The sequence below is a fragment of the Lactuca virosa genome, chromosome 6 (assembly GCF_052849685.1).
Source record: "Lactuca virosa cultivar CGN04683 chromosome 6, Lactuca_virosa_CGN04683_v6, whole genome shotgun sequence".
NCBI classification, from domain to species: Eukaryota; Viridiplantae; Streptophyta; class Magnoliopsida; order Asterales; family Asteraceae; genus Lactuca; species Lactuca virosa.
This window is the reverse complement of record NC_136431.1, coordinates 3,460,131-3,475,216: the sequence shown is the minus strand read 5'-3', so window position 1 is coordinate 3,475,216 and position 15,086 is coordinate 3,460,131. Positions and strand designations below refer to the sequence as shown.

The following is a 15,086-nucleotide window of genomic DNA, read 5'->3' as shown; positions in this document are numbered from 1 at the left end:
GACTGGACTGAACAATTGGGCCTTAAGGGAAGTCCATGTAGAGGTTTGGGCCCAATTTGGAAAGTTGGGCCATATGTTGGGCTTTGATCCCTAGTTGACTTTGGGCCTATGGATTGGGCCTTGGGCTTGGGTAAGCCAAGCTAGGGGTAATGTAGTAATTATCCAAAGTATGTATTTATAGTTATGTAGCTTAACCCAATTATTAATTGGGTGTTATTTTGATATTGACAGATCGGAAATCTGTCATCGAGCAGCTATGGTTTTATCAGCGGGACTTCAACAGTGTGAGGTGAGTTTCCTTCCAGTAGGAACGGGTCTACGGCCACAATTCCGGCCTGTTTATATGTTAGTAGTTCCGGACTTTGGTCTGATGTCGGGGTTAGCCCGATGCAGTTTATATATTTCCGGACTTCGGTCCGATGCCGGGGTGGTCCCGAGAAGTAGTGTGTATGCTTGATGTCTTTGTGATTCATGCATGTTTATGTTATGTGCCTTGTGTTCCGGACTTTGGTCCGATGCAGTAGTTATATGTTTATGTTACAAGTTTATGTATATGATATGTTCAGTTATTCCGGACTCCGGTCCGATGCAGTGGGCAAGGCCCAAGTTAGTCCAGGCTGCGGTCCGATGCAGTATGTAGTATATATGTTTATGTTATATGTTATGATTATGTTATGCTATTTTCAGTTAGTTCCAGACTTCGGTCCAATGCAGTGGGCAAGGCCCTAGTTAGTTCCAGACTTCGATCCGATGCAGTGGGCAAGGCCCTAGTCAGTTCCGTACTTCGGTCCGATGCAATGGGCAAGGCCCTAGTTAGTTCCGGACTTCGGTCCGATGCAGTGAGCAAGGCCCTAGTAGTTCCGGACTTCGGTCTGATGCAGTGGGCAAGGCCCAAGTCAGTTCCGGACTTTGGTCCGATGCAATGGGCAAGGCCCATTATGTGCTTTATATGTTATTGTATGGTATATGGTAGTTTGGGGAACTCACTAAGCTTCGTGCTTACAGTTTCAGTTTTGGTTTCAGGTACTTAGTTTCCAAAAGAGGAGCTCGGGAAGATTGCAGTGCACACACCATCTGTTCAGCCTGGGATGTTTATACTCTGATATTTTGACAATTGTTATGATATTTTGAGATACACTGTTTATGATTTTTATATGGTGTTCGATGACTATGGTTTTATTATTAAAGTAAACCAAAATTTTTAGACTGTATTTTTGGGATGTTACACAAGAGATAACTATAAAGAAAGGCTTGACTTAGAACAATTGGGTATGTGAAAGGACTTGCATCCAAAGAAACGTCTTAGAAGTAATGTTACTTTCATGCCAAAAGCATGCTATTAGATGTCCCGGGATGAAAAGACTTAATTTTCTAAAATACCTCAAGTGAATCAAACCTCCAGTTGAATTTTTATCCAATATATCTTGATGTGTACAGTTAAATGAGTGCAACTAATTGTGATGAAAAGTTATGATTGTCACATGTTGATGACAGATTATTTGTCAATTTCACTATGCGGAACTTTTCCAAACCATGTAAACTCGACCATAATTAAGTTATGCAATTTTTTTAGGATAATTTTCTATAAGGATTTATCTGATGATTATCTAAATTTTTGTAAGGCTAATGTTTCTCTCACTTTATGAGAAATAGAGAATATATTTCCTCCATCATTCTTTACTATAATGCTGCACTTGTTGATTCATTTAACCAGAGAGGTGAAGCTTTGATGTCTTGTTGCATTTCGTTGGATTTACCCTGTTAAAAGCTATATAATATTTCTATAAATTTATTTATTATTTACTACAATTTAAATTTTATAAATAATCAGTGACTTGTGTCTTTGACACTACATGCACATTTGTAAACTTAATTCAAACGTTTATAACGATGAGATTGAGTAAGAGACTTCTCATTAATGACTAAATTTCAAAATGTCATTTTTCTTTTGTGAAAAGATAGTCCCAAATGCAATTTATGCCCTATGGCATGACAAGGGCAAATATTGTTGGTTTCTTCAATGTCATTTTGGACACTCTTTCTCTTTATTCATATTTAACGAAGAATATTAATAGGGAGTTTCTTTTAAGGGAACACAAATGGATAGTCAAGGGACAAAACCATTCACTTTGGCTACCAGATTATGAAACCGACAAGATTCATGGCCAACAATTTAGTGATTGGTTCAAGAGAAGGGCAATTCAAAAAAAATGTTGAATATGTTATAATATTTCATTTAGGATCTTAGTGTTAAGACTATTAACAACTATGTTGTAGGTTGCATGTATGGAAGAACAAGGTGATGAAGTAACTAAAAACCTAAAATGACTTGCACATAATCAACTTAGAAGTTTGCAATGATACTCCGGATACCTTGTTAAGGGTTACCGTTTTCATACAAAAAAAATGAGAGAAATCACTAAGAACCCAAGACAGTGGTGTTGTTGTTACTATAGAAAGTGCAAATTACGCCTGTAGCTGAGATAGAAGGCATGTTCATGGCATGATTAAGTACTATGGAAAATTGAGTGACATTATTGTGTTAATCTTACCAGGTCAAATGCGAGTAGTTTTATTCAAATGTTAGTGGGTTGATATCAATAGGGACTACAAGAAAGATAATGGTGTAACATTGGTTAATTTGTAATACAAGGCACATACATGTGCTAATTTAACATACTTAAATTAGCACTTAGTAAGCATTTGTTTCTAAATATTTGAAACATTTTTGGAAGACGATTTAAGTTTTATATGAAATGATGGTATTATGATTTCTACATTTTATAGTTTTGTTTATGTTTTATACTGTAACTATATAATTATTTTAATTAATCAAAGCTAATATTATAAATGTGTATAGTGACATTGAAATTGGTAATATGGTTTTTGTGGCAAAATATATGTGCCACTAAAAGTGTATAGATTTTTATATAACAATATTTTTTCCGGCATAAAACTTGTGCCACAAAAGCCTTTTTATATATTGTGGCAAAAAAAATTGTCACAAAATTTTAAATCTTTGTATTGGCAAACCAAAAATGCTATTAAAAGGCTTTATTGGTATCGCTTTTAGTGACATTTTTTTTGTGTGTCGCTGATTCTTAGAGGGGTCTTTAGCGGTATATCTTTTAGTGACACTTTTATTGTGCACCGGTGATTCCTAGAGGGATCTTAGTGGCACTTTTTAGGTTTTTTGTGATACGTTTTTTATGCCATTAAATGGCTTTTTCGTAGTGTGTAGTCTTCGTTGTGTAAATGATTGATTTACTGTGTGATATTGGTATGTATTATGATTATATAAGTATTGACAAATGATAATATTGGTTGATCACTAACTGAATGTCATAAGGATTATATATACTTTGAATTGGATAGCATGAGAGCTGGTAATTGTATATATACTTTGAATTGGATAGCATGAGAGCTGGTAATTGTATGATGGCAGAGTGCTAATGGTTGATGTGTATGGTTATTATGTATGTTTATATCTATATTTGATAGGGATGATGGTGGATAGAGCCTAGACATTGCTTGTATGCATGGTGGAATGTGTGGTATACTAGACAACTCACTAAGCTTTTTGCTTATGCTATTAAGTTTAATGTTTTCAGGTTGTTTGTGGTAAGGACGCAACATGACTGTACACTCTCATCAATATTACGTTGTTTTCGTTGTTTTGTAATTGAACTTTGTTTTAACCTTACGCTATTCAAACAATTGGATGTTACCTTATATTTCAGAAAACGTTTTTAGATAATTAACCTATTTTGAATGAAAATTTTGGTTTGAAATTTAGGATGTTACAAATAAACCATAAAAATGATAAAACCTAACATTTCTGTTAAACATAAGGGGTTTAATGAACCAAAAATATGCAAAAGAGTAAAACTGAAAGTTTTTGCAAACTTCTCGCTTTAATGAACCAGAAATACACAAAAGGGTAAAATCGAATATTTTTTTTCAAACATAAGAGATTTTATGTCATTAGGCCTATATATAATATACATATATAATGTATTTACCATATTACTAAACTATGAAGAAAATTTCACTCTTACACACTTTTATGAACTTCATATTAATAGCTAAAAGCTAAACATAAAAAATCAAAATACTTGCGACATTTAGCTTTTAATTTCATCGCATTTGTACAAAACCTACCATTGTAATGCTTCATTAGAATCTTTAAAAAGAGCAAGAATTTTCTTCTTGGACATTAGTTGATATCATGATAAAAAGTCATGAATAGAATGCAACATCTGCATTTATATCAGGACGATTGAATTTGGTTTATATACCATCAAAATATATATATATATATATATATATATATATATATATATATATATATATATATATATATATATATATATATATATATATATATATATATATATATATATATGGAGCAGTATTCCAACACCTCATCTGTAACATAACCTTATGCTATTGAACTTTCAGGGCTAACATTGTTTCCTTTATAAACTTCCGTCTTTTTCGTGTATCAATCAAAAGGATACACATTTCACACACAAACACACATACACACACACACACAAAATTTTGAATTTTTTGTATAAATAATCGTAGTTTTTTCTTTAAATTCGCTGAAAAAAAAAATTCAAAATTTTTTTTTATTAAAAAAAAAAATTTTGAAAATTTTTTTAGCGAATTTCTATAGAAAGCTGCGATTTTTTCAAAAAAAATTCAAAAAAAGGTTTTGTGATCTCTAAGTATTTTTTTTATGCATTTTTATGATTTTTAGTGTTTTTTTAACGTTTTTTTCTTTTCCAAATAACCCTTCCCTATATATATATATATATATATATATATATATATATATATATATATATATATATATATATATATATATTGATAATCATTTACGATTAGTCATTATCCTGTCGTGTTGCTACGATGGAGTGTTAGAGTGTGAAGTGAAATATATGTTGATAATGTTGAATCTCAATATCTCTATTTTTTTATTTCAGAATATCAATGACACTGTCTGTGTGTGTGTATATATATATATATATATATATATATATATATATATATATATATATATATATATATATATATATATATATATATATATATATATATATATATAACCTAGCCCTATTGGTGCATTCTAACACACAACAAATGTAAGAAACAAAATAACCTAGCTATATATATATATATATATATATATATATATATATATAGTGGTAGGTTATTTTGTTTCTTACATTTATTGTATGATAGAATGCACCAATAGAAATTTAGTAAAATTAAATAATTATTTAATTAAATAAATATAGATATTAAATGATTTCCATAATTATAATTCTTTTTTATGGAAACTAATTAAATCCGTCATTAATGTCAGCAATAACATTCTTTTAGATTGAATTCGAATCTAGGTTTTTATATATGAGTTTGTATTTTGTTTCAGGACTCACTCACTTAAAATACAATAAAGTTGCATTGAATATGAAGAACGAGAGTGTACTATCATTCTTCTAGATATGAATTCATTCTGAAAAAATATTATTGTTGACATTAATGATGAATTTAATTAGTTTCCTTAAAAATGAATTATAAGTATGGATAACATTTAATATATATAACTAATACTAAATTTCTATTGGTGGATTGTAGCGCACAATAGATGTGAGAAAACATTTGAACTTCTCTCTATATATATATATATATATATATATATATATATATATATATATATATATATATATATATATATATATATATATATATATATATATATATATATATATATATATATATATATATATATATATATATATATATATATATATATATATATATACGGGCTATGTTAGAACTTAAGGTTCCCCTGCAAATCAAGCAGAAAGGGTCATATCACAAATGTTATGAAAGATGCTTTGCCGAAACTATTAATTTTGCCTTCCATGCCTACGTATAATTTGGACAATTACACGCAACAAGAACCTATAATTGAAATTGATGAGATGTACAAAATCATATACTACCCTAATCCCCATAGCAAAATATGGGAATATCTGTCAAGTACAACGAATAAACAAAAGAACCAACATAAACCAAGCTATCCGCTCTATGATTAGCTAGCCAAAAACCCAAAAAACCCAAGAAAAAAAAACCTAGTCATTGTACACTGATCGATGATCAAACTTTGCTACGCAACAATGAAGTGGGTGTTTCATATTACCTAAAAATAGGTAATTAACAAGCGAAAAACCGATCCTTGTACACTGTTAGCACATAAGACTACTAAAAAGATTCCTGAATGCTTGAGAAACTAGCTAACTATAGTAGTTAAAATTATCAAACCCTGGCCCCTTAATTCTGTTCTTCTTTAGGCTCGTCTTTCCGGATCTGGAACGGAACAACATCCTGAAGTAGTCCATGATCTCTAAGTAATGAAGAAGAAGGTGAAGGGAAAACACGTCTTTCTTGAAGGAAATGGGAGTACGATGATGGATGAGCACTGGAATTAGTGGTGCTAAAGCTTAGAGTAGATGAAGTTGATGTTTGGTTATGGAAATAGGGTTGTAGTTGTTGTTGATACTGAGGCTGTGCAAAAAGAAATGAAGAAACACCCAGACCATCGCCACCACCAAGACCACCATAGCCAGCACTTTCCGGCAAGATTCCAATACTTCCTCGAGGCGTCATGGGATAGGGGTGAGTGTGGGTACCCTCATAAGTAGTGATTACAATGGATGGATCATCTGATGATCTTTCCACTCGCTTCTTCACTCCACACGCCACACTTGTACACCGATGGTAACTCCTGTTGCGAAACAACATTGAAATTGAATGCATTCTTATCAACTTTCTTTTCATTGTATGAATGCATCAGAACACCACATAAAACGATGTTATTCGATGATGCCTTCCTCTCATTGTAAATGGAGGAAACAATATATATATATATATATATATATATATATATATATATATATATATATATATATATATATATATAGTTATATACTAGGGCAACAATATATATATATATATATATATATATATATATATATATATATATATATATGAGAGAGAGAGAGAGAGAGAGAGAGAGAGAGAGAGAGAGAGAGAGAGAGAGTTGTATACCTAGGAAAAGGGCTGTTTTTCACAGCTTTCTGGCCGTACTTTCTCCATCTATAACCATCATCCAAGTGATCAATATCACTCTTCGTCATGAATGCAAATCTTGGTTCCCTTTGCTTTTTCGGGTTCTTCTTTTTGGGTTTTAACCTGCACAACACAATATAACACCCACATATTAATTCAAGAATAAAACATATATAATCCACTACAAAAAGAACATTTTTTTGTAAGTAAAAAGAATACGGATAAAAAGGAATAAAGATTTATCAAATCCTGAAAAACTGATGCATCACATAACAGCTGTTCATCAAATCTAGTTTTAGGTGTGTGTACGTGTGTGAAAAGGCCTACCTTTCCTTGATTAGAAAACAAAGATCTTAAAAAAAACACCGCGTATGTGAGCAACTAACAAATGGTTTAATTTTTTAGGGTCAAAAGCTACTGAATTTATATATACACCAGAAGATTATAAAGAAGCATGGGTGTTAAGAAAAGGGTTCTCTTGATATTTATTTAGCTATGAAGACTCATTGAAGAACGCATAGAACTCTTGTGTGTGTGAAAAATACAGAATTAGTACACACGTCAGTGTGAATTAGGATACGGGTTTCCTTAAAGTTTTTATAAACGAAAGATTTACTATGTAACAAAACACACACACACGAAACGGCCGTAAGTTTGTGCAAAATGTAAAGAAAAAGGTTTTCTTGATACTCATTCAGCAATGATCGATGGATTGTTGATGAACACATAAAACCTCACGGGTGCGTGAAAACACAATTAGCAGCTCATCTGTATGAATTAGGAGATGGGTTTTCTATAGTTTTTCAGATTCTGAAAAGATTAGTTATCATAAAGCACATACGCGTGTGTTTTTGCAAGTGGAAAAAGGGGTCTTACTGTTTGTTCGTAGTATTCTTTTCTTGATCATCATCTTCTACATCATCATGTTGTTCTTCATCATTCTCTTGAGCTGATCTTCTATTATTCTCCTGATCAACATTATTCGCAGCCTCGTTCGAAGAAGACGAGATAGAGGATGAATTTTGTGTCGGCGTGTTAACCATCTCAGGCGTCTCCGTCACAGTGGAAACTGGTGGTGGGAGAGACGGTGATTCAAGTGTTACCGGAGGGTGAATCTGTAGCTTCTCCACTACCAAATTCGGTGGAGGAGGCTGTTGAAGCAAATCGAAGAGAGACGCGCCACCGTAGTCCTGAAAAGACATCATATCCAAGTATCCTTGTGGTATATCAAAAAAGCCACTACCACCACCACCACCACCATAGACAGCCGGAATCTGATCGGAAAATGTTGAGTTTGCCATCAAGTTTGAATTCTCTGCGTTGTTCTTTAGCTCCTCTTTCTTGTCCATAGACTCATCAAAGGTATAGATTCTTCATTTGTAGGCTTTCCGCGGAGAGAGAGGGATGTATAGTATGGTTTGTTTTGAGTATAGTGTGAAGAGACCTTTTTGATAGTTCTTGTGTTACAAAAAGTGGAGAGAGAGAGAGAGAGAGAGATATGGCTTGTTAGGGAATTTAAAGTGGGGTCATTTACAACTTACTTCCCTAACTCTTAATAAATTACATTTGACCCCTTCTAGTCTTCAACTCAATCCCTCAACATATAAAATTATAGATCTGATTCATCCCGTCAAAACAAAATTTTATTCTTGCATAATTTCTTTGATGTATGATTACCTTCTTCTAAAAATGACATACTTTTTAGTTTACAAAAAAAGATACTACACTCTTTTGATAAAGATTCTTTAGATTGAAATTTAATTTGTTTTTTGATTAAGATTCTTTAGTTTCTTAATTCAATCTTATTAACGAATAAAATCGATATTTGCATGACATATATTTTAATTAGATAATATATATTAATATTATCATCAACGTGTCATACTGTTCATCAATTCGTAATTAAGCATCTTAAAATATTGTCCTAAGTTTGAGTCTTAAAATCTTTAAACGTACATATACTACTCTAAAATATATATACTAATTTAAATATTATATTTTCATATATAGTCATAATTGATAAAAAAAAATAGGGGTAAAATGTTCTAAAATGGATAAAATAAGAAAATAAGTGTGAAGGGGGTATCCGGGTTTTGACGGGGTATTTGACGGTGGGATGTAAGCCATTAATTGAAAGATGAATAATTAGTCTGCGTTTTCATACGCGGGGTTGTTGACCGGGAACCGGTTTTTGTGTAAACCAACTTACGGTTACACGTGTTTACTAAACATTTTTGGCTCGTGTGACCAAATACCACCACATTTTTTTTTTCCATTCTACATTTATGGAAAACTAAAAGAATATGCCGAAACACAATTTTTACAAGTAGCGGTCAAGGTCTTCATTTTGATTTTAAAGTCATATGATCATAAGATTCTATATGTTAAAAACAATCTCAATCATATTAGTATCAATTTTGAAGCATGATAACTACTAAGATCTTAGAATCATCCTTTACACGAGTTTTTACTCTTCTAAACCACTATGTAATTAATCATTTCTAGTAACAAACTGAATTGTAGACTAAAAAATTCATCTGTTCAACTCAGTAGTATAAAAATGATCTACAGACACACCATAAAAGTGTGACCATATCCATATAGTAACATTTTTATTTTTTACTAAAGGTGTGACTGAAGGTGATGTCATTGTATGAGTCTTACCATCACTTTAAAATTTAGTGTTTGTATGATATGAAAAAATATGGTCATATCATAATAGCGTGGCTATTGGGTATGAAATTGTGTTGTTATAATCAATCGTTTTATCGAATATTGTGGCGTTAAATCGTCAGTAGACATGTTTTTTAGTAATTGTAGTCACTGTATAGTACCGAATGACGAACATACATGTTGTTTGAATGTGGTGTCTTCCTAATAAATTATCACACAATTCGAAGCTTATTAAAATTATTGGGTATCTTTTGCAAACTTGCAATTACGATGAACATGATCATGTTCACTAAATGGTCACATGTAATTAATTTCATAAGTGGCGATTTGCTAATAATTAGTCACAAAACAATCTTTTATTGTGACTATTGTCTATCATATAGAGACACAATTAAGTGAAACATTATCATAAGTATTATAAAGACACATTTTATTATAATTATGGATTTAATATTAGCTTACGACCATATTTATATTACTTATCATGACCATGTTGTTTTTTTATATTCTGACACAAAATTATTATCTAAACGTGCGTAACATCCGAATTTAAAGGTGCATTTTATTTTAATTCAATTTTGATTTTTGGGAGTCCCCACAGCGTGGGAAAAGATTGCCACGGCGTGGCGAGGCATTTTGGGTCGCGAGTCTCTTTTGACTCGCTATGACATGGAAAGTATAGGCCACAGAGTGGCTGTCGCTGACGTCTTAAACCCTAATTTTTTAGTTTTGCACCCTATTTAAAGGAATGAGGAGGCTAGGGTTTGCTCATCCTCAGCCTCCACCACCATCTTTAGCTCTGAAGAAACCCTAATTCATTTTTGTAACGCCCCGTTCATGGTACGTATTTAGTCAATTAATTGCTCATTTTATAAGAGCTACTCGACGAGTTGGTAGCCCTAACTCGTCGAGTAGATGCCAGCTTGATCGCGGGGTTTAAGTGGTCTACTCGACGAGTCGGAGCATGGACTCGGCGAGTAGGTCCGTTAGGAGGAAACCCTAATTCTCAGGGTTTGTACCCTATTTAAGCATCATTTCAGGCCCCCATCCCAGCCTCCATTACCTCCACTCCCTGATCTCGAAACCCTAAGTAGCTATTGAGTGTTCTTAAGTTTTTATTGCCATTTTTGTGTGATCTTAAGCTTGAAGAAGGAAGCAAAAGCTTGGATTTGCAGAAGGAAGGTTGGAGATCCAGAGCTAAGGATTCATTGTTGTCTTCATAACGGTATAAAGCTTATACCTTGGCTATTATTCAATTAGATCTCTCCTCTAGCTTGAATGTTGTGAGTTTTGGGGCCATTTCCAAGGCTATTCCGAGATTTGAACTCTTGGCGATGTACAGACTTCAGATCTGGGTTCTATTGAGCTCTAGAGGCTCAAAGTTGCCACCTTTATGCAACCATAGTCTATGTAATGACTTAGATCTCCATTTCTAGCTTGAAATGAGTGTTTTGGTCTTATATCTTCATACATACACGTAAAGTTAGCAACTTTACGTGTTAAGTTAGGCTTAGGAGCCCAGATCTATGAGTTACAAGCATTGGAATCATTTAGAATCGACTGTATAGTTTTAGCATGCAAGGAACTCGCCGAGTTGTTCTTATGACTCGGCGAGCCGGGTCGAGTTTCCCAAACCTTTTCTGGTTGTGAGTGAAACCATGGAGTGGGGGGTGACTCAGTGAGTTGGACAAGATTAGGACTCGGGAGCTAAAGGACTCGATGAGTCCAATGAGGGACTCGGCGAGTAGAGTCGAGATGTCCCGATTATTATTACAGAAAGAACTCGACGAGTCAGAAGAAGGACTCGATGAGTTGACTCAGTGGACCACGAGTTAGAACATTTCAGAGACTCTTCGAGTAGGAAGATGACTCGACGAGTTGAGTTGACTGGGGTTGACCTTGACTTGACTTTGACCAGAGAGTTGACTTTGATTAGGGGCAAAATGGTCATTTTACCCTAGGAAGGAGTTTCAGATATTAACCATGTATTATTGTGTTTTGATAGCCGGAGGGACGCCGAGGCAGTTACCGGATATTCCTCACCCAGATTTGCAGCCGTCAGTCACGCGAGGTGAGTTTCCTTCTAGTAGGAACGGGTCTACGCAACAATGCCGACCCGTTTACATGATAGTAGTTCCGGGTTTCGGTCCGATGCCGGGCGGGGTCCCGAGAAGTAGTTATGTGTGCTTGATGTCTTTGTGATTCATGCATGTTTATGTTATGTTTATATGTTCCGGACTCCGGTCCGATGCCGGGCAAGCCCGATGCAGTATATGTGATTATGTTATATGTTGATGTTTATGTTATGTTCAGTTTATTCCGGAATTCGGTCTGATGCTGGGCAGGGCCCGATGCAGTGGGTCGGGCCCAAGTTATTCCGGACTTCGGTCCCATGTCGGGCGGGGCCCAATTTATGCCGGACTTCGGTCCGATGCCGGGCGGGGCCCGATGCAGTGGGCAAGGCCCAATATTTGTTATATGTGTTATTGTATGGTATGTGGTAGTTTGGGGGAGCTCACTAAGCTTCGTGCTTACAGTTTCAGTTTTGGTTTCAGGTACTTCAGCTAGCAAGGGAAAGGGTTCGGGATGATGGCATGGCACACACCACAGTTTTCTTAGCCTGGGAGTTTACTCTGATATTTTATATGAGATTGTGATATGATAACAGATTTTATGAGATTTGAGATACATGTTTTATGATTTTATACTATGGCAATGATATTTATGTTTGTTAAATGATTTTGAAAACGAAATTTTTGGCTAGTATTTTTGGGATGTTTCAAGTTGGTATCAGAGCCTTAGTTTGAGGGATTCGGGCACACTTTCGGGTGTGTCTGAACTCAAACTAAGGAATTGGTATAGAAATTTTCAAAAGAAAAATCATTTTTACAAGAAGGATTTTGAAAATAGAAAAGAACTTTGAAAAGAGAAAAAGGGTGTGGTGCATGCAATCATCCGAGCTCAAGTAAGTACTCCCAAATTACCCATACAAGTTTATGCTATGTTATGATTATCAGATTTATTAGAACAGCATGCTAGATTAGGACTAAGGATCTAGGAAGGATGCCTTATGTGCCTGTTATATGTGTTTCAGCTCCCAAATTACCCTTTGTTTGCAAATAAAACGTAATATAATGGTAAAAAGGGGTATCGATCCTCGGGGAAATGGTTGTATTCAATCACCAATGCAATCTAAAAGAACTATTGTAAATAAACTAATTAACTACAATTAAACTAAAAGGGGGGGGGTGTTATGATTGCTTGAAAACTAAAAGACTTGAATAACTAAAGACTTGCAATTAAGCAAGATAGTGAGATGCTCAAATGTTGGGAACATTTGGTTAACCAAGGCAATTCAACACAATGAACATTTGTGTGCTTATCATTAGGATCCAACATGAAGCTTATCATTCATCCCAAATTGGTTATAGCAATCATGAAGCATGATATGCCAAGATTCCTCTTAGGTAGTATGGAGGTTGGGGAAGCCCACAACACACCTTCTTAATCAAGATCAAGGGTTTAATTGAAGCAATTGAACCCAAGAAGTTAATTAGCCTTAAGAGAGAAGGAATCCCCAATTCCTATAGGATGTCAATGCTTACACATCCATAAAGGAGCTATGATTCATAAACTAGAGATGATTTTTACCATCATAAAGCCCTTGTTCTAAGTTAATTCAATGATTCAATGCAAAACCAAAGAAATAAAGTAACAATAACTCATTCAAGTGCTAAGCTCATGATCAAAGCATTAAACAAGCATAAGAAATATGATCTAGACCCATAAACATAAGATAATTGATAATCTAGCATGAATCCTTCAAAAACCCACAAACATTCAAAGGTTTTAACCAAAGTTAACCAATATAAAGAGTTTAGCCACTCATGGCAATAGAACAACAATCACAAAAGTCTAATTGCATAAAGAAACTACCAAAAATCTTGGAAAGATGAAGAGAAATGAGTCTTGAGCTTCCAAAATCGCCTCCTCCAGGTCTCCAATGGTGTAAAATCGAAGTTATGGCTGCTAGATCTGATCCCCCAAGGTTATGGCAAGCCAAATGACCAAAATGCCCAAACTGGGTAGTTGCGCGGGTACCCGCGCGATGAAAATTTCACCCGCGCAAATGTTGCTGTAATGCTATTGGTCCTTCATTCCACCACTCCACCCTTCCACTACCAAAGATTCCTTTGGTCCCCTCCATCTCCATGTGATTCAAATCAGCCAATCATCTTTTATCTTCAAATGTGGATGCTCCAAACCCAAAATTAATTATCCATGATTCATCTTCACAAGCCCACTTCATCCAAGCCTTTATCTTTTTAAGCTCAAATCTTCTTTGGTGGATCCGCCAAGCCCAATAGCGCCTCGAGAGCCCACAAGTCCGTCTTCACTCTAATCCACAATCACGATAAGCACCAAAACCTTGCAAAATACCTCATGCAACATAAAAAGCACCCGGTACGATCCATACTAAAGAAAATAAATAAAATACAATGCAATAATGATAAAAAGATCTAAAAATCTAAAATAAACTAATAAAAATAAGGAAATAAAATAAGCTATCAAATCACCCCAAGCTTAAACCTAACTTGTCCTCAAGTTAGAACTAGACTAATATGAGATCGGGATGAGCTAAACTAAAAAGGAAAAAGAAAGGTACCATAGAACTTGGTCAATATCAGTCAACATGGTCAGAATTAGTCCTTCATGGACCCTACGCATCCTGAAAATGTTCCCCGCTTTAGAGCCATAAACCACATTCTCAACCACTTGATGGGCGAATAGATCACGGCTGGATGTAGTCGCGGTGTGCAAGACAAAGGAAACAGAGATGCGCCCAGTGGGGACACTTTAAATCACCAATGTAGACCATAGTGCACGAAGGAAAGGCGCCTCTTCACACACTATGATTCCTATATTTGTCAGGCTAAAGTGTATAGTACGAAATAGGGCTTTGCAGCGCGGCCTCCGGGCAAACATCCGGTTTCAGAAGTTTCTCCCTTGTACTGTCCTTTATAGTCTACCGTCTCATCGTCAAGGCCTTTTCTCACCAAAAATCAAAAATAAAATAAAATAATAAAAATTCTACTTAACCTAAACTTAAACCTAACAACTTAAATCTTCAATCTTGGACTTCGGTTATTTGGTCTTCAGCCTCTTTGCTGCCTGATATTCAGCTTTCTCGTTTTTTTTTTTTTTTTTTTTTTTTTTTTTTTTTTTTTTTTTTTTTTAACTAAAGCCTTGATCTTGGATTCTTGTTCTTC

General features: G+C 34.5%; 1 protein-coding gene across 1 annotated transcript; it reads right to left on the bottom strand.

Moving 5' to 3' along the window:
* Nucleotides 1–5,999: 5,999 nt before the first annotated feature.
* On the bottom strand, nt 6,000–8,613 carry LOC145122661 (putative WRKY transcription factor 48). Its single transcript, XM_079058223.1, has 3 exons — nt 8,020–8,613; nt 7,123–7,266; nt 6,000–6,799 (listed from the first exon to the last, which is right to left on the bottom strand). The coding sequence occupies exons 1-3, from the start codon at nt 8,490–8,492 to the stop codon at nt 6,346–6,348; spliced, it is 1,071 nt and encodes a 356-aa protein (XP_078914349.1). The 5' UTR covers nt 8,493–8,613; the 3' UTR covers nt 6,000–6,345.
* Nucleotides 8,614–15,086: the final 6,473 nt, after the last annotated feature.